The sequence below is a fragment of the Tauraco erythrolophus genome, chromosome 9, assembly GCF_009769465.1.
Source record: "Tauraco erythrolophus isolate bTauEry1 chromosome 9, bTauEry1.pri, whole genome shotgun sequence".
NCBI classification, from domain to species: domain Eukaryota; kingdom Metazoa; phylum Chordata; class Aves; order Musophagiformes; family Musophagidae; genus Tauraco; species Tauraco erythrolophus.
In genome coordinates, this window is record NC_141473.1 from 38,817,563 (window position 1) to 38,841,746 (window position 24,184).

Consider the following 24,184-nt stretch of genomic DNA (forward strand, 5'->3'; position numbering starts at 1 on the left):
CCTGCATCTGCATTATTTTTGCAGTAGATGAGTTTCAGAATGGAACAAACTAGAGTTTCAAAATGCAAGCTTTGCATGCAGAGCCATAGAGAAATGTTTGTGAGATATTTCAGAATTTTAATTTTGTTGTAGTTCTGCTGCTGCTTCAGGAATGTTAAATTGCTTATTGGTATGTTAAAACAATACTACTCCCTGTCTGTGCTGAAAAACCCTGGGAACCCTAGAATAAAGCCATGACCAGCATCCATATGTTAATATGATCTGCAGGTGATGGTATCTCTAGCTGTTGTTGTAGATCAGAGGAAAGGTTATGGAGTTTTCATCTTTGCGGTGAGTGTCGAAACATGAGTCTTTGGTTTCCAGGTCTGCCTCCGTCACGGTTACAGAGTAGATCCTCTAGTCTGTCAAGAAATCCAGAGGATGAGGGAACTTCAGGCAGCGTCGCGTTATATTGAACTCTTCAAGTAATTTATATCAATCCAATAGCATTTGGGTTCTACTTCCAGGAATATCTGCCTGATCTTTCTACCTTGTATTTTGTCTGCCTGTCTTACCATTAAAGCCAGATTTGGAGGAGAATGTGTTGTAAAACCTTGTTTTAATGTTGTGATGGTTAGCGATTCACGTTCAAGACGTGTCTTCAAACACTTTTTGCACTTCACTAAGTGGTTTCCAGCACATGTAAAAGGATACGGGGAGGGGGAAAGAAGTTGTTGTGTCTTGAAGATATTGTGGTAGTCTGCGTGTTGTTGAGTGGCAGTATTTTTCTAGTTCTGGAAAGTATACAAAAATCCCAACTTTTAGCAAGCAACATGGCTTGAGAGCTGTTTTACGCAAATTTTTGAAGCCACTCTTTGTTCATTGGCACAGCTGACTGGTGAAACAACTTTTCTAAGTCTAGTGGTTGTTTTAAAGTAAATAGCTCAAGCTCTAAAGATTTTGTTTAGTTTCCAAGACTGCACAACAGAGTCCTTTCAGAGATAATGCTTTCTAAAAGGTGAAAGCACAATTGCTGTTACAACTGCAGGCTCTTTTTGGGAAACGAAGCTCCTGGCTTGTTTCACTGTGTTTCCTCAAGTGGTAAGCTGAAGATGGAACCTCTTTTGGATACAGTTGACATTTTTGCTTCCCTTCTAAACAAAATAAATTCCTGTCTGAAAAGCTATGAATAAATTCTAGGAGAAAGTTTCTGGATTTTCCTTTTTCCCTTGCAACTGATGATCTTGAAATTTAGAGCGCGTTTTACAGTGATGCAGTTACTTTTCTCCATTCTTGCTTATGTCCATCTCTTGAGTACCCTCAGATATTCAGTTGCTTTTCTTATGCGGCTACTCAGCAGTCTTGCTGACTGGAGGGTCATTATGGCTGTTTTGGGAGGATATTTTGGGTTTTTCTGGTGCAAGCCTGATGAACGTGGTTGCCTGGCTGAGGTGAAATTCTGTATTATGTTATAATTATGGGTGATACAAATAGTAGCATCTAATTAGCATGGAGTGCTATAAGGGTGCTACTTCTAGTAATATAGAAGTAGTCATTCTGTGCCACTAGTGTAGAAATAAATTCACTAGATATATATTTCTATTTTAGTTAGTGAGAAACGCATTAAACTTGGCACTAACTCCTTTAACTTCTCAGCGTTGTTGGAAAAACAGCTTATCAGTTATTTAAAAAGGGAGTGTCTATGTAATCTTCCATAGTTGAATGATTAGTTTTTTTGGGTGGAACTTCTAATGTCAGATCCCAGTACTGTGTTGGCCTTGAGCAGAATTAGACCCAGGAAGTCATCTGGTGGCTAGAGAAAGAGGAATGCGAGCAAGCCTCTGTGAAGGGTTTTGTTTCAGAGCTGCCAATTTCTACTCTACTGTCCGCGTCCTGAAAGCAGTACGACTTTACGAATAGGCTGTCCCTGATGTGTTTATGTTATTTCTGGGAAAAAAAAAAAAAAGCTGTATCTTTTAAAACTGAGCCCTGAAGGAAACGCTTCTCTTCTAGGTATACTGCAGCATCCAGATGGGACTGTCCTGAAGCAGTTGCAGCCACCACCTCGCGGTCCCAGGGAGCAGGAGTTCTACAACAAGGTGAGGGTCCTGCGATGTGGAGGTAGTTGCCTTGCTACAGGCGAAATGATGGGTGTGCTTCCTGTAGAAGTATGTCCTGGGTTTGTTCAGCCTCGAGAAAAGAAGGCTTAGGGGGGGACCTTATCACCATGTTCTGGTATATAAAGAGTGGCTACAAAGAAGATGGAGACTCCCTTTTTACAAGGAGTCCCATGGAAAAGATGAAGGGTAATAGGTACAAGTTACTCCTGGGGAGATTCCAGTCGGGCACAAGAGGAAAATTTTTCACAGTTGGAACAATCAGCCATTGGAATAACCTTGCCAGGAAAGTGGTGGATTCTCCAACATCGGACACTTAAGATTCAGCTGGGCAGAGTGCTGGGCTGTCTTGTCTAGACCCTGCGTTTGCCAAGAGAGGTTGGACCAGATGATCCTTGAGGTCCTTTCCAACCTGGTATTTTGTGATTCTTGTTATGGCTGAGGAGGTGCAACCTAAATATCTGAATGGTAGGTCACTGACCGCCCTGTCGTGGTATCTGTGTGCTGTCTACAATGTTCTCCTCTTTGAATGTCCCCTCCATGCCAGACCTGCTTCACCCACAGCATTTGAGCGTGCTTATTTGCTCATGAGGCAGCGGGGTTTCCACAGTAGCTAAGGTTTTATTGAAAAGCCTGGTATTATCTCCATCTGTGATTAACGGGTGGTATGTTTGATCCCATCTTTCTCATGTTGCTGAGTGTCTTGGAATTGGTTGCATCTAAATTTGGCATGTCTTACACTTCCGTCTCGTCTGGTTTATTGCTAGAAGTATTGCTCTGCTCACTGTATTAGAACTCAGCTCCTCTAAAAAGTCAATAAAAAGTGAAGCTCTCCGGTTGTTTTAAGTTTAGTTTGTTGTATTTTTACTGTTGTTGTTTTATCAGTAACTTTAATAACAGACCAGGAAAGCTGTTGCTTGTTGTCTTATTGAGAGTAAGCTGGTTTTAGAGCCTCTTTATCTACCTGCCTGTGATAGTCCATCACATGTTTTTTTCTATATCAGCTTGATCTGTCATCCCTTTCCTCGGCTTATTGAGTACGAAGAGCTGTAGCAGTCCTCATGCAGGATGAGAGGGATATCTTGAGGCCCTCTTTTTGTTGTGTTTGGTTTTGTTGTGTTTTTTTTTTTTCCATAGAAGGGTATTACTTCAAGTTACCAAAAGATGTTATATGTTTTGTGGAAATGTCTCGCATTAAAACAGACTAAGCAACGTGCTCTAAGCGAACTATGTGTTTGCATACTAGCATTAGTTGATAATTCTCATGATGGGACCGCTAGACAAAACAGAAGCTCTGGAGTTAGTAGGAGCTTAGCAGGAGCCAGTTAAATTTAATTGTAAACATTCTTCTGAGTTTTCTCAGTGACTGTTGTTTAGATGAGGTTAGGAAAGATGCAATCCAGCCTGAGTGGTAACTGCAGTAGAAGGAGAAAGCTTGAACAAACTCCTTTGAGTGCCAGGCTGCTTAGTTCTTCTGTGAAATCCAGAGGTACAGACAGTAATGTGCTGTCTCTGTCTGAAGCCAGTGGGTAAGAGAGGTGAGCTTGGACATTTTTTGGATGTTAACCGTTCATAGCACGGCTATGTCACTTTGCCTGTTGCATAGATTCACATGACAAGCCCTCAGCAAGACCTTGGGCAAAATCTTCGAGAAAAAGAGGTTTGTATCAGTGTCGTTGTTACTGTGCCATGTCATGGGGGAAGAAGTCAGGTCTCAATGCTAGTAACTTGCAAAGTTAGCTTCAGTTACGACTTCCAGGGCTTTGTTGGGTTGCTTCCAACACTGAATTTTTTTTGGTTATAAGCCATTTGGGAAAGGGGCTGGGCAATTCTTGGGAAAAAAAAAAAAATACGGAAGAAGGGAAAGGTGTGTGCACAATTACTTGTGTGTGGCCTAGAATGTCCTTTTTGTAGGAGAAGGGAAAGAGGAAATGTATGTATGTTATACAGGTGAAAGTACAGGAGAAAGGTCTTGGGGATTTGTCGCTTCTCAATGATTAACCGCTATCATGTTTTCTCTCAGGCAAGAGCCACGTGATGTGGGATATAGACACCTAAGCACTACATATGGTTGTTACGAGATGAGGATTACTGCGGATTGTGAGGTTCAGCGTAAGGTACAGTTTCACGCGCAGCTCGAGCTGGTGCAGTAGCTCATCGCTGCCAAGAGGGAAAGGCCTTTCTTTCCATTCTTGCCGTTTACCTTGTGCCGTGCTGGTGCTTTTTGGACATCGATGAACTGATTTGACTTATTTAAAAGATGGCAAAACTTCTTTGTGTTGGTAGTCTTCTGTCGGTTTTAGTGATTAAACTGCTAAGGAGAGAAAATGACAGCAAGACTACCTCCTTTTAGTGACAGCTCACTACATCTTATGGTCTATAATCAAAGAGATATTATCACCTTGGAGTAGACTAATGGGCCTCCAGGGAATGGGGGAAGGAGAATTTTACCGCTCCTTGAGACAAGAGTTTGTTTACAGGAGATGAGAAACAGTGCAGAAATGAAAGAAGTGAAACAAGACTGATGAATCTCCAGCTGTTGCCTTGTCAGGACTTGACAGCAAGTCTGTTGATAAGATCAAACCAGAAGGTTCCCCATGAGTATATGTGGATTAATCATGACCTTTTTTTCGTTTTTCATCTCTGCACCTATTTTTTCATATGCACTTACAACTGTTTTGTCTGTAGCGATATATAGGTTATCGCTTCCTTTGCACGGGACCTTACCCTGGCCTGAATTAAGATTAGTACCCCAGTACTTAGGCCAGAAACAAGTGGATTTTTTTACTTACTGGTAATGACAAGCTCCTCAGCTGAAGTAATTGAGAACCTCTGTAGTTTGAGGTAATGAGAAGATGAGCATGTCTCAGTTTCAGCTGCACAAGGCAGCTGGAGAGCTTCTATTGCAGACCTGAGACAGAATTGTCTTCCAATAACCAGCAGTGACCAGGAAGCGATATTTCAGCATGCAGTCTTCCTTGTGAGCTGAAGGTTGCAGGAAATGTGTCATGATAGAAGATAATGAGGAATTAACAGGCAGGTTTGGATATAACACTGATATATTTAACCTGATACCAGGGTGATATCAGGTAGATAGTATCTTCTATCCGGACAGTCTTCTCTTCTGAAACTGCTGGATTTGCCTTCTGCTGGGTGTGTGAACATGACAGAGGGCCATAGTCTGCGTCAGCGAATCACCAGAAGTTTTTTCCCTTGGGCAAGTAATGGTTATTTTCTGTTGAGCACAAAGCTGATTGCTGACCAGGGGACCCCAAACGAAATGGCCTTCCATTTTGGAATGGAAACTTGAGGAAGACACTGATCTGAAACTAGGATCTTGCAGCCTTCCAGTACTTAAAGGGGGCCTACAGGAAAGCTGGAGAGGGACTTTTTACAAGGGCATGTAGTAATAAAACAAGGGGAAATTGCTTTAAACTGAAAGAGAGGAGATTTAGATTGCATCTAAGGAAGAAATTCTTCCCTCAGAGGGTGGTGAGGTACTGGCACAGGTTGCCCAGAGAAGTTGTAGCTGCCCCATCCCTGGAAGTGTTCAAGGCCAGGTTGGATGAGGCTTTGGGCAACCTGGTGTAGTGGAAGGTGTCTCTGCCCATGGCAGGGGGGTTGGAACTAGATGATCTTTGAGGTCCCTTCCAACCCTAACCATTCTATGATCTATAGGTCAGCCTGCTCAGAAGTGGGTGACAACTGGAAGTTTTGAAGAATTTCACAGCTCTTTGTCAAAGTGAGAAACTGGAAAAATCTCTCTAGTAGTTCCTACTTAGAATGCCATTAGATTAGCTTTCTATTTTCCTGATAATAATTCTCAGTTCAGCAGTTTAAAAAATAACCACCCTGTAGATACTGGTCGTCTGTCTTAAGAGATTATTGCACCAAGTAAACCAAATTTTACCTCTGTTACAATATTTATGTGTCATTCTTTACAGATGGGGAAATGACTTGCCATGATTCTGTGCTAGAGGGAGGAGAAAAATAGAGCATGACAAGATTATCATTAATACCTTGTATGATAAAATGTAGCAGAACAATGAGCTGTTTGTAGTCATTGTTAATCACTGACTATGTATTGCTTAACTTATCACTGGAGTGTGACTTCCCAGTGGTAAGGTCCACTTTCTATTGAGATCTGTAAATATGAGTAATTATCAAATCAAAATAATGATGTTTCAGTTTTGTTCCTGCAAACTCCCTTCCTGTACTTGAGGGCAGGAACTCCTGACAAACATAGGCTGCATAATCACGGAGTGTTTTACCAGGTCTTCTGATACCCTTATCTGGTTAAATAATTAGGGTTTTTTTAACCTTGAATAGCTACAAAATAATTTGTTTTCAATAGATATGAGCAGCAAGAGAAGAAAAAAAAAAAAATTAAGTGGAGAAAAAAAAAATTAAGTGGAAGAGTTGTGTTTTTTTAAGGACTTCTACACTGATAATCAGTCGTTCCCATCTAATAGAAATACTTGGTGAGAACGTGTAGGCTGAGGTGCTCTGAAGGACTGCTTTTAAAGGAGTTTCAGGAGGGAGCAGCATATAGAAATGTGGAAACAGGAAAATAGTGTTGTTTGAAAATGCAGTATAATACATTGTTTAGTAGTGACCTGTTTCCATTAAAGAAAATAAATTGGTAAAAGGTGGTGTGTGTTTACAGTAGGCTGCCTACCCATGCATGCATAGTAAGAAATCCGCAAAAGCAGGCTACTACTTGGTGCATTTCAGTACTTGGCTTCAGCCTGCTTTATGCCAGGGCACATTTGTACGTGCTGAAACAGTCTGGTTTATTTCAGCAGTGTTGGGAGAGGGAAGGGAAGAAGCCTGTCAGCCCTCCTACGGCGATCTCTTCTGGCAGATGAGTTGGGAACTGTGAGAAAAGCATCCTTTGAAAAGGTTAGTGCAGTCACTGTATGAGGTAAAACCTCCCGGCTCAGCTGGGTGCAGAGCTCTTGCCTCAAACATACCAGGCTGTACCCAAGAGCACTGTGTGCTAGCACAGATCTCTCTTCCTATTTAAGAGCTATCATCTTCAGCGCAGGGTTTTTCTTAGTTTGTCATGTCAAGAATGTAGCATTGCAGAAACTCCTGTCCTGTTGGTGCCCTGGAGAGGGGGAGGAAGCTGGAATGTCAGGCTTTAAATAGGGCAGCTGCTTTTGTGGGCACAAAAAGAATAGAGCTTGGGCTGCAAATATTTAAAACTGAGGAAGAGAGAATTTACAGTTGTTGAGGTTACCTTCATGACTATGGTTTGCTACAAGCTGTGTTTTTAGCAGTAAGAGATGGAGTGTTTCTTACGTTATAGGACAAGAGGAAATGGATATAAGCTGGAACATAGGAGGTTCTGCTTAAACATGAGGAAGAACTTCTTCCCAGTAAGGGTAACAGAAGACTGGAACAGGCTGCCCAGAGGTGGTGGAGTCTCCTTCTCTGGAGATGTTCCAAACCCGCCTGGATGCGATCTAGGTGGCCCTGCTCCAGCAGGGGGATTGGACTAGATGATCCTTTGAGGTCCCTTCCAATCCCTGACATTCTGTGATTACGTTCAACAGAATGAAAGGTCGTCACTGGAATATTTTGAGATGGCAGCTCTCACTTCTGATTTCTGGCATTGGCTCAGTGGGGCTGTAAGCCTCTGTTACTGTGTGAACCTGTTCTGAGCATGGCATACCGAAGTCTTAAAGGTTGCTAATACAGTAGCTAATAAACTGGGATTTTATGTTTAACAGATCAACAAATTTTCCTGTAAACTTTTATTTGAATTGCCCTTTTGCTCTCCTGTGGTGACTGCGTGATGCTTGGGGTATGGGTAGTCCACCTTCCTGCCTCATCCTGCCTGCTGAAAACTGTCCTGAGAGAGCTCTTGCAGCATGGACAACTTCCAGTGTTTACCTTTTTGATTTTATATTTTTTTTCCCCCTCACTGTTTGCTAGCGGCTGCATGTCAGAATTTCCGTAGCAGGTGCTCGTGATGTTGGCAAATCATGGCTCCAAATAACATACCGGCCATACTCTAATGTTTCCAAGGCTGTTGTAATGCAAATCTTACCCTAGTTCTCAGATACCCATGTCCCAGAGGACAAGGGTAGTTTTGGGGGCTTGGAATGAAAAGGCAGATGGGATTTTCCCAGTCCCAGCTCAGCTCTTGCAACCTTCTGCCTCTGTCCCAATGCTTGGGAGCAGAGGGAGCTGATGCACCCCACGTAGCGCTGGGAGAAGATAATGGTGCTGGGCATCTGGCCCTTGTGGATAACAGATCTTCCACCCATTGCTAATTAACGACGGCTCCGTTAACTGCTGTAGCAGCGCTCTGGAAGTTCAGGGTTCAAGCCCTGCTGACACACAATATGAATTCAAGGAAGCTGTTACCACTGCAGATAATAGAAATTGTTTTTCACTCTTGTTACATGTCCAGAAAACAAAGCCAGGATGTCAGAGACACAAATAGCTCCAGCACGTAAAAGAGATTTACGTTGGTTAGGTGAGAGTCAGGCACTTGAAAGTTGGGAAGTAATGGTTTCGTGGTTGCCCACACAATTGTTGTCCTGAACTTTTGTTGGATGCATTATAACACAGCTTTCAATAGGGCGATGACCCGTCTTTCTGTTTTGTCTCCCCTGAAGGACTTACTGACTCATTTTACAACCTGACATAAGGCAGAATTAATATCCATTGCACAACTTTTGCTGTCTCTCTTTTTGTTTTTTTTTTTTTTTTAATGGTTGAACTCCATGGTCTTGAAGGTCTCTTCCAACCAGACGATTCTATGATTCTCTTGGAGCAATTAGTCTTTGAGTTTGTGACCAGAAGGTAACGTGTTAGTGAAGACCCAATTACATCGATGTTCCTGAAGCCATAGTTCCTTGTGCTTCTGCTGAGAAACGTGCAGGAAGTATGCCTGTTTGGACCATTATCAGTAATCTCCTTACTGTTTGATTTATTTCATTCTCAATAACCTGCTGCTACTCCCGTGCCTCAGCTTTTCCTTACTGCTTGATACTTTCTTCTTTTTTGCGTTGTCTAATTTTAATTAGTATTCAAGCAGCTTCAGGCAGTGCAGAAGACTTCTGGTGACTTCCCTCACCCTCCGTGGCATAAAATCAAGCCAGCAGCCTGAAAGATGTTTTTTGGCCTGGAAGCTTTTGCGTAGAGTTACAAGAACTGACTCATAAGGCTCAGCCCCCTTTCAGCCCATCTAGCACAAATCACGATAAGGCAGCCTGTGTTCTGTAAACTGTTCTCTGCTAGGGACGGAGAAGGAAGGGGATTGGGGAGGCACAGTATGTCTTGCTTCAGGATGAATTATCCTATTTTGTAAACTCAGTTAACTGATTTTATAGTCTTGATTTAGATGATTATCCTTGACTGAAAAAGGGAGTGGATGATGGCCATCGTGCTGCTATTGTGTACTAAAATATCCTTATCCTGTGATCAAGACTCCAGCTAAGGTTCTGATTTTCAGTCTTGTATGGACAAAGCTTGGAGAAATAGGATGCACGGTTCTCTTAACATCTTATTTTGAGGATGCAGTGCCTTGCCCAAACCTTTAGTTACTCCTGCATTCAGAGGTGGAGCTCAATATCCTGAAAGGTTATCTTTGGCCAGGTCTTGTTCTGGTACATCCAGGTCTGCTGCATCTCCAGAAGAGGTAGTGAAGAATAAAAATAACCTCTTTGCAAACAGGCGAGCACATTCTGATACAATCCATTTCTGCCCTTGGCATTGCTCCTCCTGCTGAGAAACTGCCCGGGAGGGATTCTGTTTTGCTGGGGAAATAAGCAAATTTGAGTTCCCAAACCAGTGTGTGAAATTGCCTCACACTCTATGGTTTAAACCACGAGCCTGGGCCGAAGTATTGTAGTTAAAAGAAGGACATGCAGTACTCCTCTGCTAATAAGAAAAAAATGGCTTTTTGACCAAATTGTGAAATACTGGCAGCTCGTTTGCAGATCTTTTTCACATGAGGAGTTGTCTGAGAGATGAAGGATGAAGTATAGGTCTAAGAATCTGCTGAGTTCCTACTACTGTCCTATAAACACTCAATTTTTTTGTACTTCACATCTCTATTAAAGGACTGAAAACCTACCGTACCAGAACAGTAAGACTTACAAAGCCTGGCAGGTTTTTGTGATTCTTGTACTCTGCAGCAAACACAAATTTGGAAGGGATGCACCGCGCAGTAGAAGGTTAGCCTGGAAGAGTCTGGTGAGCGTCTGTTCCCTGTGCTCCTTGTGTATTGTGTGCCACAGAATAAACTACAGCCTGCTTTAATAAATCCAAGAAAACCTCATAAAAGGAGACAGTAAAAGGCCGTTATTGCAATTTGATGCTATCGGGGAACTACTGGGTGCAGTCAGTAACAGACTGAGTAGACTACGGTCCATGCTATGTAAGTAAGCAGAAAAAAAAACAACCCACAGGTCTTTTACCAACTTGATTTTGAGGAAAATTCCTTCCCGAGAGTAGATCTGGCTGAAAATAAAGCAAAAATGCATAGTTTTAATGTGCATATCCTCAGTGTGTTGAATTGGATTAAGTTACAGAACAGTGCTCCTGCTGTGCTAGAGGGTCATGCAAGTGCTAACTTTTTCAGACTGAATCAAATATTGTTTAAACTTCAGTTATGAATGTTTCAGAATACAGATAAACTTACTAAAGGTGTGTTGGTGTTACACAGAAAATACAGCACTTTGTGCATGATAAGTTTATTTAAAAATAAGATATGTTTGGTGGGCTGCCAGTATGGGATTGAGGGAAGTGTGGCTTGCCTCCTTGAAAGAAAAGGAAAATAAATTCAGTCTGACTCTGCAAGCAACAATTCCAGTTTCTAGATTACAGACTTTTCCTTGTTTTTTTTTTAATATGAGCATATTGTACAAAGCCAGGACTGTGTATGAGAGATGTGAATCACTAGTGCATATGGTGGAAAACAATGTAATGTTTTGGTGTGTTTCTTGGTCATCCAGGTACCAGATTAACCACGAGTAAATTAAAAAGTCCATTAAATGTTACGTTGCCTGTCCCACTGTGTGCATAACATGCTTGTTAAAATTCCTGTAATGTCCAGTACTTAGGGAGCAATTATTTTTCAGTCTTTGAGTATTTATTTTTCTGATTGCGTGTGTATTTTTATATAAATATATGTGTGTGTATATATATATAAAAAAAATTATAAATCTTCTTGAAGACAAAGCAAAACACATGACTTGGCTCACTATGCCTGAATGTAACACAATCCACTTACCCAGATTTTTTTTTTTTTTTTTTCCTCTGCCTTACTGGTGCAGACTCTGATCAAAGGGTTTCTTAGGGGTGTTATTACTGTTGTTCTTTTTTGGTTCCTCCCCGCAGTGTGTTCTAGCACAAGTTAGCACTGCTGCTGTCTTTTCTTGCTGGTGGTGGGCAGGGGAGTTGCTCCCAAGTTTGGAGCAACTTGTGTGCTTGTCCAGCAGGCTGGTGAGTGAAAGGAAGATGCAGGGCTCATAATGGATGCTGTAATTTCCAGTTTTGCACAGACCATGTGTAGGTGGGACTCCAAAGAGTTAATTGTTCAAAACAAATCAAAAAATACCTCTAGTTATTGCAAACTAGGTATTTTGATGTTGATACATCTTTTCTAACAACTGAAAACCCCTCTACTTGGGTAGAAAACATCAGAATAGCTTCTGGGGTGTTATTTTTAGTCCTCGTGGAAGGAGGCGTTGTGTACTTTCCCAGAATCATAAGCCATCAACTAAAATTCCTGTTAGTAGGTGCCATTCTTCTTTGCCCATTAAAAAAAAAATAATAAAAAGAGATTATTCCTAGCTGTCTCTGTCTTGGAGAGTGTTCTCGTCACAAAGTAGAGCCTGTTGCTGGCAGAGTAGCTTTTGATTTAGGAACAGGGACTATAAATCTGGTGTAATGCTCGTGGGGTAGCCCTTGAAATAATTGTTTTGGACATGTGGCTGCAGGTGGGAGTTGAGTATTCTGGAATTAAGGAGTAAGATACACTAGGAGATGGCAAAATACATAGTTGCTGTAAAATACAAATAATTTAGATTAATATGGTTGTCGAAATCAAGGGGAACACAAACAAAGAGAACGCAAAGGCATAATTTTAAGTGTTTCAGAGGTATCGATGGTATATATACTTAAATGGCAGTTTAAACAGAGTGCTTTGACCTGGCACGTACAGGGTGAGCCAGTTCAAGGTGCTCAGCAGACTGGGACCAGCTGGATGCCGACATGGCTGCAGGGGGTGGGATGAAAATGTGTGTGGGACTGTGTTAGCCCTGGCTTGCGTTGACTTAAACTACGGTGAAACTGCACCTTTAGGGTAACGTTGCAGTAAATTCTTTATGAGGGCTGCCTCTTCCAGTGTTAGGAAAAAACAACCCAAGATATGTCTGTCAGGACTTGTCTCCACTTTGAAATGTAAAATTAAATTTTGCCTATTTACCTGTAACCGCTTCAGGGTTCCTCCCACCCCTTGTTCTCTCTCACTCCCTAGCTTGAATCTTCAGCTGTGATCAGATAGCTTTCCAGAAACAAAGGATAATGCTTATTAATGTTCTCCAGAAGTGGGACAGTGACACTGGCATATTTTCCCTTTTGTCCTATTGTTCTACCATTTTCTTTCCATAATTCCAGTGATAATATAAGCTCGAACTGCTAAATAGTTGGAGTTGCTTGAAAAAAAACAAACAACAAACCCAAACAAAAACTCCTTGGAGCAGAAAATTCATGTGAAAACACTTCAGCTGCTGTCTTTGTTCAACTTGCTTTTGTATCTGTGAGGATCTGGATGTGTCTAGGTGGTGGTTTCTGACCACATCTGTGTCTTCCCTTAAAATGCTAAGCAGTGTTCATGTTACACCACATGTGCGTTGCAGTCACAGAGCTGTCTTTTGGTACAGTAGTTGTAAAGATAGATGAGAAAACTGGTTGTACCATACTTCAAGGGAGGTACAAATTGGCAAAATGACTTTTTGCCTTGAAACTTGCTGGATCTCTCTGGCTGCTGGTAGCTTGAGTTTTTGCGGTGGGTAACTTTAGGACAGCATCACTGCAGCTCTACTGAGTGAATGGTAGGTGTTGTCAAGCTAAGAAGGAAGAATAAGAGTAAGTAAGAGTGGGAGAAGTAGTATTTAGGGTGTTAAAATTGAAACTTGCTTGTCGGATGGCCGATGGCCGTATGTCTTACCCATTTTTTTTAGGCTGTATTCTCTTTGTTTTGGCCTCCGAGGGAGAGTACTTAATGCGAACTCCGCTCCACTCTGTCGTACGTGCAAATGGATACGACTGAACCAAAGGAATAGAATGTAGATTCTGGAGTAGAGACTTTGATATGCAATTTGCTGTGTACTTTTGGACTATATTCACTCCAAGAGTCTCATAACCTACTTAAGAGGCTGCTTAACAGGTGATTTGTGCTGTTAATGCAAATATAATCGCCTACACTTCATTGGGCATTTTCTTCAAGAGCTTACTTTTTCCTAAAAAAAAAAAGGAAATAAAGATGAATGAGATTGCTGTGCCTAAGGGATCAGACTTTGTTGCACGTTCTGAAAGAAGAATTATCTCGACTTTGGAGAGCCCTCAAGTCCGTTGAAGACTCCAGCTCCTACGCATTTGAAGCTGAACGTAACACCTCATTGTGCTGCTGAGATGGGAACCTAGGAGAGACTGAAGGGCAAGAGGAAGCTCAGTTCTGTGGCGAGAGATTTGTGATGAAACGTGGTCTCTAGTTTTGCAGTTTTGACCGAGGATGCCCCGATGCTCACTGCCCTGCTCTGTGCTCAGATGGGTGACTTAGAGCAGTAGTAGAGGGTTTGTGTAGGTAAAGTAAATAGTTTAAACTTGCTTTGTTGTTAATGTTTAGTTACCCGGGGATCTTGTGGGATGAAAGATGAGCTGGAAGTTTGCTGTCTTGTGAACAGGGAAACAACCCTTTTCTGCTTGTGATGGGGCAGAGTCAGGTGCCTGCTTATGTCTTGCAGAATACTTTGCTGCCTTGCCTCTGTAGTAATTGGTTTTGAAGCTCTTCCACATAGTCAAAAATGGGTCAGGGTTTGCTTTGCCTCTTGTAAAGATGATTCTGTGCCTGGGGCTGCAAATCTTGTTAGGGTCAGCCTAAATCTGACTATATAAAACATGTGGAAGTGGATAAAATAAGACCTACTGTTTTTTTTGGCATTGTTAGAGAATGACTGGTTTGATAAACATCACCAAATAAGTATCTCTTTGGGAGATTTTTTGAAGCTTATTTTCACAGCCTTTATTTTTTTGGAAGGTAAGATGGCTAACTCCTTGCTATAATTCTTTTTTTTTTTTTTTTTTCCCCTCACTCCTGGAAGAAGGATATGATTGTGACAAGCATGCGCCATTTTTAATTGAAAATCCATTTACCTGATCAGATTGTGAGAATATATCCTGATTTGTTTTAAGCTTTTTTAGTCTTTCTGTAAGTATCTTCAGTGAGAATAACGATTACAATCTCACGGCTAGTACAGCTGTGTTTTGGATAGTGAACTAAACGATTCGGTACAGTAGCATGTAGTATAACAGCATTCACAAATATTTAACTTTTGGAGTTACTCTAGTACCAGGGTTTTTTGAATATAAGCAGAGCTGACAGAATTCCAGCCGTGTTTGTGGAAACAAGTACTGCGGACACTTGTGAGTCAGAACATGATGGTACTGGTTTGGAAAAGAAGGACGGGCTATCGGAGTTGTAAAGCCAAGCAGTTAGGAATTGCTAAATTCGCAGCTGCCGTTTCAACCTCAGTTTTTTGGCCCTTGTACTTGCCTGCTGTAACTGGGTGATGGAGGAGTCCGGAGGGAAATGCGGTGTGTGCTCAGGTAATTAAAGTCTGTGATATAATGCGGAGACACTGGGAGACACAATTAAGGTTGCACTGTCATCTGTAAATCTTGCATTTGCTAATTTGAGCATCTGACTTGTTAACTGCTCCCTCCCCCTTAAGAACCCCCTGAAACCCTGTCGGAAACAACTGGCTGCCTCGTGTTGGCCACTGGTTGTGTATGCTGAGACTCTGCAAGCTGTGGTGCTACTGCCTTTAGGGACAATTTGTGATAGCCAGCACCGAGAAAAGGTGATGCTTCAGACTGACGCGCCTCCTCTGTCATTTAGTTTCCTACTCAAATGCAAATTTAAAATATATATTCTGTTAAATCCACTTTTTTGTGTACTGTAGAAGATTCTCTTTACACTACCTGTCTGTCAAAGTGGTATTTTTTCATCAGGACAATTGAAGACGGGTCTCTACTGCCAGAAGTAGTTTCCTGTTGAAATTTGAACATTTGTTTTACCCTCCCTCTGTTGTCTGTGTGATTAGCCAGTCTGTAGAAAACAACAACAACAAAAAAACCCAAATGTCGTGCTGCTTTAAATAAGGAAAAGAACATTCCCATTCTCCCAAGCAGCCCCTGTTTGCACTAAAAAACAGATGAATCTGTTTGGGTCAGATTTACCAAAACAGAGCGTCCTTTGGATTAAAAACTAAGGGATGGTAAATTTGCCTCGGAATTAAAAACTCCTGAGTAACTGGAAATTATGACTTCATGGTGTCTGTTAGACTATGTGAGCCGCTACAGGACATATCTGGGGCATATTCTTCCTCTGAGTTAGCTGCTATAATTTGTAATAGTCATTTTGTGAGCCCTCCAAATGTCAGCATCCTGTTTACTTGCTTTTAAGCCCAACAGTTACTACGTTTTATGTCTCCAGTTTGTGCTGTTGGAAGAATGTAGCCTGTGATACATGGAATGGATACCAACCCTCGCTGAGCTGACACTGAATTGTTTTGCAGTTCTTGATTCGTTGGATGAAAACGTTATGTACAGTAACCAGTAAAGCAGAAATAACTTGTACTCGTCAGTGTATGCTGGAGCAATCGACCTGTTGTTACCTTTAAAAGAAAAAAAAAAAGGCAAAACTGCTTGAAATGAAATTGAAGTATTGTTGATACAAGTGAAAATATAAGGGTTTATTTCTAAAGGTTGTTCTGGGGTAAGTGATAGCCTGTCTCTTCCGTGAGTTTGCCAGCAGTATTGGCAGCAGTACCTTTTGGGGCATAAGGTGTGTTGTTTATTTCCTGTGTAATTCTGGGATGGTTTTGTCATGTATATGTTTACGTGGCATTCTGAATGACATCTAAGTGTGTCGCTTGCTACCAGGTTGTATGAAATGAGAAGAAATGCCTGTGCCATGGGTGCTGTTTACGAAGCCCCTCTCTAATGAGGACAGCAGTTCCTTCCTGCGTAGGAATGAGCGTAATGCCTGAAATGTCTGGTTTTGTTGCTTTGCCCAAACCAAATGACTTCCTTTGATCTTTATTAACCGAGTGCTTATTCTTGTTTGATGTGCAAATACATTACAGGCTGGGATTGAAGTCTGTATTAAGGTCAAATAAGTGCTTTGTATGTCTTTCATCAAACTTGTGAGGGGAGTTTATTACTGTTTCTGGGAGCAAGGGAACTTCTTGAGAGACAGAAATAATGCACTTAGTTCTGTTCTGCTGAAGTAATGATACCAAACAATGTATTACTGAGAGTTCTGTCTCCATTTAAAACATCTTATATCTGTGTATTAAAGGATGGACTACTTGGAAGATATCACCCCTGGAGCTCTTTTCCCCATTTGGCTTTGTCTTTAGGCTGTTACACCTCGTTATAAATTATCTGAGTATCTTTGTGGTATCCTGCTGTCTGAAATACACAGGAGCACATTCATAGTTACTTGCTAAGTTGCCAAGTTTAATCACCTAATGTTGGTGATTAAAAACTAAGTCAGAGCAAGAGTACAGTCCGTCTTTAAAAAATGGAAGTGGTCTCCTGGCACGTCACTTTCTCAGAGTCTTTTTGCCAATAAATTAAGCAAATGGGTGGTTCTTATGTTTGCCTGGTTTTTTTTTTTTAGTTGCATTCAGTGTTCCTCCTCCTTATCTACTGCAGTCTTTGCTTCTGTTTCTCTCTTCTTTGTCCTGTCCTAAATATATATATATATATATAGACACACACTCTCCCACCCTTCATTTTTATTCTCCATCCTCACTAGCTTAAGGTCAAGCTACATTGCAGTCTTCTGGGGAAAGCACTGTCTTCTGCTGGCAACATCTGAGGCTCAGCAATGAAATGTTGCATAAATGAAAAACCAGCAGCCACTGGTCCCAGGGACAAGCAAGGTTTTTTGTCTTAGAGCGCAGGAATGTCGGTAGCGTGGAGGAAAAGTAGGCCTGGGTTACCTGTAGCCCTCAGAGGTGGTGCCAGCTCATCACACCAGGATGCGTGAGAAGAGCAGCGCGCTGTGAGCTGACACTGACTTGCACCTCAGCAGCTTTTGTGCGCTGAAGATGGCAGCAGCGGTGGTAGAGGGTGCGGCGGCAGGCATATGCACCACGCCGTGCGCATGCTTGTGTGCTTTGAGGGTTCAGCCCCCTCCTTAGGATCTTTAAAATGGGGCTTACACCATGAGCTGGTTAAAGGAATGGGTCAAATTAAGTGCTCTAGTGTAAAGTCAGTGTGGATTTGGTTGTATCACCACCTCGGTCACTGCCCAGTAACAAAGCGTCGTAATTATGGCTGGTACCAGCCCAGAAGAGCCCTGTAGTAGATGCTCCTGAAGGGCTGCAGCACAGCACCATGTGTTTGAAGCTCACTGTAGGTTCAAGTTTGCCCAGTTTGAGGTTTCTGCGATGAAACCTAAATTTAGCTCGAACCTGCGTTGACTAATTTGAACGTTCTGCTGCTGCGTGAGGCTCTGTCTAGAGTTACACGGCGTCGGTGATTGTAGCCGAGGCTTGCCTTGGTGCTCTAAAATAGTAGCTGAACTTAAGGTCTATTTGGTGGTTTTTTTTCTCCCCAACTCTATTAATATTACAACGCTTAAGGCAAGTGTTCCGTGATACTGACCCTTTGTCGTTTCTGTTGCAAGATATTAACTTGATCTTGATCTTAAAGGTCTTTTCCAACCTAAACGAGTGTGTTCTCCCACCATGGTTAGATGTGGATCCTGAAGCAAGGAGCTGAGCCAACTCTGCAGAGCTCTGTTCACACCTTTAAATCATTTTCTTGCATTGCTTCCGACTTTGCAGTGGGCTCTGACTGCGCTCCTGTGCGTGGTGGGCTGAAGGGAAAGCAGAAGGATTAGCTGGTCCCAGTCACGTGTGGGCAACTGAAGTCTGTGGGTATTGCCGCTGAGGGACGGGACACGAGTCTGAGACCATCAGAACTGGGATAGCTGCAAGGGGTTTAGGATGAGGTGGTTCCTAATGTAACCTGTACTTGTCTGGATGTAGATCTTTCAGTCTGCAAACCACGTTGAACTCTGCTGCGGGCTGTCCCTGCTGTCCGTAACTAGATCTTCAGGCAAGGTAGGGGGAATCCGGTCAAGGAAGTGGTTTTGAAACCCTCTGAACAACACCACTGCAAACTGGTGACAGTCACGCAGTTCCATAGCAGATAGTATCCAAGGCTTTGTTTTAACTCCGCAGAGAATTACTCCTTCAGGAATATAAGCCAGCAGCTGTTCACAACCTGCTCCTGTTTTTCTTACAGAAGTTGAGAAGAATGTTGAAAGCGTTAACGCAAATGAAAACAAATGTGTTCGAATTGTGCGTTGTCAGTGTGATGTAGTTACTGGGTGAGTTGATTTAGAGGAAATGAGGAAATACTATCCAGTCTGAGCTTGTATGTTTTACCTGATATGGCTTAAAAAGCTTCAGATATGCCATACAGTGTAGTAATCCTGTACAGTCTTGGATCCAGGACAGGAAAACACCCTTTTCACTAAACAGGCTTCGATGCTAACATTTATAGCTTAGATTTTCATTCAAGTTAAGCTATACGTTATTCTTAGTTAGAGTTGATTCATCCTTTCCACTGTAAATTTGACAGGATACCATTCATTTATGCTGGACTATGGTAATTATCATCTTCCTCTCGTATGTGTTTTGAAATGTAAAGTAGAAATCTTAAACATAGGAAAACAAAGGCTGTAAGAAATTATAATTATGGGCCAATTGGAAGTATAAAATGAATGTTTTAAACTGATGATCTCTCCACCCTTTCTAATTTTTTTCAGGTTTATGACTCCGACTGTTGCGACAGCATACTTCTGGAGCTGCGGGAATATCTGCCAAAATACTTCGGTGTCTGGTCACCACCTACTGCACCAAATGGTACTGTTCTAATTTTATCTGTTAATCCAAACCTCCTGGAAAAATCTTCTGGGGACTGATTTTTGGCAGTTGCAAGCTCCATAGTGGTTTTTTTTTGTTTTATTTTGTAACCCACTAATGTTCCCTGTAACAACCCGTTCCAGTTTGCAGTCTTCTGGCTGGATTAGGTCTCTGGGATCTTCCTCCTAGGGGAGATGGGGCATGGCTGTTTGTATGGCAAATGTTTCCTGAGTAGCTGGATCTGATGCATGTTGCCCTGGAGCTGCTGCTCCGGTCTGGATCAGGTTGGAGGAGTGGGCTGATTGCATGTTTATGTCTGGTCAGGCCATCAGAGCAAGAGACAGGCGCTGTGTGGGTGTGTAAGGAAGGAAAAATGGATAGATTGGGGCCTGAGGGAAGACATTCAAACTGGAATCTGCTCCTGGATCTCCAGAGGTTTGATCCCATCCCCGTGCCGTATCACACGAGGCAGTTATTTCAGCAGATGCCTTGCTGGGGAGCTCTGCTTGTCATCTGCTGTTACTGGTTTGCATGCAGTGAAGCTCTGGTATCTTAACTTTGTGTTTGTGTAACGTGTTAGGAGTCAGGGAGAAAAAGGTATTTTTGGAGGACAGTTGGAAGATTGTCTCTTCAGGAGAAAACAGATGTTACTGATGTATTTGAAACAGAAACTAGTTCTTCTGCTCTTTCTTGTTCACACTGGGAAAACGGAGCTTCTGGAACATACAGAACGAAAAGGATGCCCTTGAGTCTTATTTAAATGCACGGGCACCGAAACTAGACATTGTGCTCCTTTCCTATAACTCTGTCTTCTTTTGCTTGTGCTGTCACTTGATAGACTTGTTTTCCAAAGAGGGTGGTACGGTGGTGTCCAAAGACGGTGGCTAAACTCTGCAAAAGGAAACGCAAGGAGGATTGTGGTAGTCCCCTGCACTTTCTTGGCTCAGATTTGCCTTCACACTTCAATGTTTGGCACTAACTCAAACAGCTCTACTGGAGCTGTCTTTTCCTTCCCTCATAGTTTTATGTGTGTCATGGAGCTCACTTAATGTCCTCTCCAAATTGCAAATCAATTTTTTTTCTATTCACAGTAGGATCTTAAGATGTAAAAATGTGCAGTCTAGCCAAGATACAGTAATTCAACATATCCCTAGTTTACCTTGGGAATTCACTAGCGCTGTGCCCCATGGGGCTGAATTTTGGCACGTCTCCATCAGTCGTCCAGATGTAGCCGGTAGGAATAACTGTTTAAAGGAAGAGTAACTTTTGATTTTTGTTTGTTTTGCTTCTTGAAAAGTCTGGGCACTATCAGGAGCCCTCTTCATAGAAAGCTATGGCGGGGATTCAAACAAAACACTCCGTTGCCAGCTCCGTCGTCTGCAGTCGAATGAGTTTTGTGTAGTCTTGATAGACATCAAGTGCGTTGGAGATAACGGAGCTTCACGCGTGCGGGCCGGGTACATCCCAAGCTGAGGAGGAAGCCCTTCATGTCGGAAGTGAATCTGTTGTTCTGCAGGAATTGGCAAATGCAGTTTTGTTCATGCCAGCTGTGAAGGAAAACCTGTGTTTGTGCATCGGTACCTGCACCAGAGGACACCAGAGGTGAAAAGAAGTACCAGTGTTGCATTAAGACAGTGTAAAAAGCAGAAAATCAAGTTTTGAAAAATAGGAAGAGGGGAAGTAACCACACAGAGGAGGGAGATCAAAGAGGAGCTGTTTTGGGGAAATGGCGGATGAGTTTGTTACCTGTCCTCCCAAAATTAGCTGCGGATTAAGCTCTTGTTCAGAAGATGGAACAATATGCTTAGGTGCTGTGATGTGTCCCAGTGACAACAGAGGAAGGAATATAGCTGCTAGAAAGGTATCTAGTTATCAAGTGTAGATTGAGGATGTATTTGTGGGGTTTTGCAGTCTTGACGTTGGAAGCCTGATCTTTCCTTCAGCAATCGCTGCTCTACAGGCTCTGGAGGCACAGCTCCAGACAACCTCTGAGAGTGAACACAGTAGCTCCTTGTTGTTGTGAAATTGGACATAGGTGAGTTTTTAAAAAAAAAAAAAGAGAACATAGGAAGTGTGACAGAAAAGATGGACTGATATTCACAGTATCGGTTAAATTTGTAAAATAACTGTCGTGGTATGCGGAAATGGCACACAGTACTGCACAGGAGGTGGAGTTAGAGGTGGGTGACACTCCATCTCCCTAAGCTAATCTAAAACTGGAGTGAGACAATTTAATTTGAACTTTGGGTTCGCTGGCATTGTGGACATTTGGAGTTTACTAATAAAGAAGTGGGAACGTTGTTATAAAGATGTAGGAGCTGTGTTAAGCTTTTTATATCTCCTGCTGAGAGCTCTGGTTTTTGCTGCCTACTTGTTGCCCCTGCATATTTTTTTAAAGTGATTTTACTGCTGCTCATTTCATACCGTGCTCTAATTTTTGTTGCCTAAACTGAGAACGGGGTAGATAAATGTAAGCCAGCTTCAAACCTTTCTTTTCTTCTCTTGTTGCTGGGAGCAACTGAGACTTTTCTCTGCTTATTCCTGTGTTTTGAGAGATGTCTTCTAAGTTATGAGAAGAAGTCAGATGACTCAGGTTATTTTGTCACTTCTGATTCCAATGAGGACGGAATGCATCAGCGTGTACGTGCTGAAGTCTGCGGTGCCTCATGCCGTGCATACTTGCTGAATTTTGGTGGGACTGTAATAAAATACGTAAAAAAAATATGTCAAGCCACATCCTCCTGCCTCCTTCCCTGCCACTGAAAAAATAGAAAAGGGGAAGGCAAGCCTCTGAGGAATGATTTGTTTAAATCCTGGAGATGCGTAGTCAGGATTACCTACCAAAGCTAAGACTTAGAAATCCTTATGAATTCTTTTCTCTGCAGGGGATTTTAATTTAACCTGGTTTTAGATGGCAAATGCATGATTTTCAAAGGAACGTTGGGTTAGCGGTGTACTACATAATAATTCAGAAAATCTGAACTGCTTGGAAAACCTGCGATTTTTTGTTTGACAAAACAAGGAGAGGAAAGAGAGTGCTCTAGTTTTTGGGGCTCAGCTGCAGCCTCATTGATGACGCTTGGAGTCAGATCCTCGAATGCTGTGAGGGCACCTGACTTGAAGAGGTAGAGCAGTGATACTCCTGATGCCTGAATCGGAAGCTCGCTTTGTTTGCCTTAATCTTCGTGCTTCGAGAGGTTGTAGGGGTAGCTGCTGAAAGTCGTGACATGTTCTGGTGCTGTGGTTTTGGGGTCTCTTTCAGCAGACCATAGATCTGAACACAATGCAAACAAGAACTGAACACTGCCAGGACAAAAACAAAGCTTAAACACTTGATGCATTTTTTTCTGAAGCTGTAATTAGAAAAAATAACTTGATGTAATGCTTGATGTGTGGTGGCATTGCTCTCTCCGGGACAAAAAGCTTTTTGAGAGTAGGGGTGTGCATCAAACGAATGTAACGCAGTCTTAATTCCGAGCTAGCCGTTAGCTAACGGTCAAGACTTAAATAATAATTCCAAAAAAGTGTGAGAGAGATGAGTCATTTCTCAATAATCCACAGGCTTCACCGAGTAATTAGTATTTCCCAAGGTTAGTGTTAGCTCCCAAGTTATTTTAATGTTTAATTTTTTTAAATAATTTTTACATTTTTAGGAGGTCAGTGAAGGAGATATGTTAGCTTCACAGACCTGAAATGGATGGGGAACTAAAAAGTGACAGCTACTTACAACTTTTTTGCAACTTTTACATGTTTGGAGGTGCTGAATGCTAGTGCTCTATGCTTAAAAGAGGGATTTGGACCAGTGGAGTAGAGGACAGCGGATAACCGTAGGTGCTCTACAAATCCCTTTAATGGAAGGAGCATGACCATCTTGCCTGCGTGTTGACTGAAGGGAAGCATGCCAGGTTTTGGGAGACTGAAGTTCTACTTTTTAAGTCAGTTATTTTTATGGGTTCATTTTTGGTTGCATTATGGAAGTAGCTGATTTACACTACTTAATATACAGTTGTATTTTTTGGGGTTGATAAAAACATGGCATCTAACCAATTTTTATAGTTTGTGGTAATTTACAATTTGTGTCATTTTGTATTGTAACAGTTTGAGTCTGGAGGTGCTTGCAATGTAATCCAAACCGTTTTGGAGTTGGTGGAGAAGGGCTGCAGCTGTTTTCTGACATGTTTTTGTGTTTATTTTCTTTCCCCTCTCCTATAGCATACCTCTGGCTCAGTGCTTTTGAGAGCTGAGTTCTGAAAACCTTGAATTTCATTTAGTTGTTGTTTTCTGGGTTGTTTTAGAGTGATGACGTGAACCTGTTGGCTACAGTGCTTTCTGTCGTATGCCAAAAGGATAGGTGTGAAGGATGACCCTCAGATTTTTACAATTTTTGTTGTAATGACAGATAGCTAACAGGTTGTGTGGACTCCCCTGGGTTTAGTAGTGGCTCCCCAAAGCCCCCCAACAGCTGGGCTAATATCTGACTGAATTAGACCTGTGTATAAAACTTGGAATAGAGAAAGTGGCACCTGCAGTTTAGGTGATGCAGAATACGCTTCCTGGCAGGGAGGGTGTTTGTCTGTCTTCTCCTTAGGGGATATCTAGTGAGCAAATATCGAGTACGTTTGCCACCTGTGGCTTTTTCAAAGTTAAATATGAGCAATTTTAGCTTGGATATCCCTGCAGTTGTAGTTAACAAACCTAGTGTATGGGTGAGCTAGTCTATAGCAAAACCCTTCTTGCTGTAGCTAGATGGATTCTGTAGCCCAAAGAACATAAAAAAATAATGTGAGCTGATACAGTGTGTGAGTAAAAGACTGGATTTTTTTGAGTGAGTGTATTGGTTTGACATGCTTTCCTGAGAATAACTCCACATTAACAATGTACTTAGTCCCATTTATACAT

General features: G+C 42.0%; 1 protein-coding gene across 1 annotated transcript in view; it reads left to right on the forward strand.

The window, feature by feature from the left end:
- The window catches only part of IPMK (inositol polyphosphate multikinase), a 43,854-nt gene that overhangs the window by 2,936 nt on the left and 16,734 nt on the right, over positions 1-24,184 (forward strand). The window contains exons 2-3 of the mRNA XM_086616522.1: positions 1,993-2,078; positions 19,189-19,285. Of these exons, the coding sequence (XP_086472648.1) occupies positions 1,993-2,078; positions 19,189-19,285 (183 nt within the window). The remainder of the gene's footprint in view (positions 1-1,992; positions 2,079-19,188; positions 19,286-24,184) is intronic.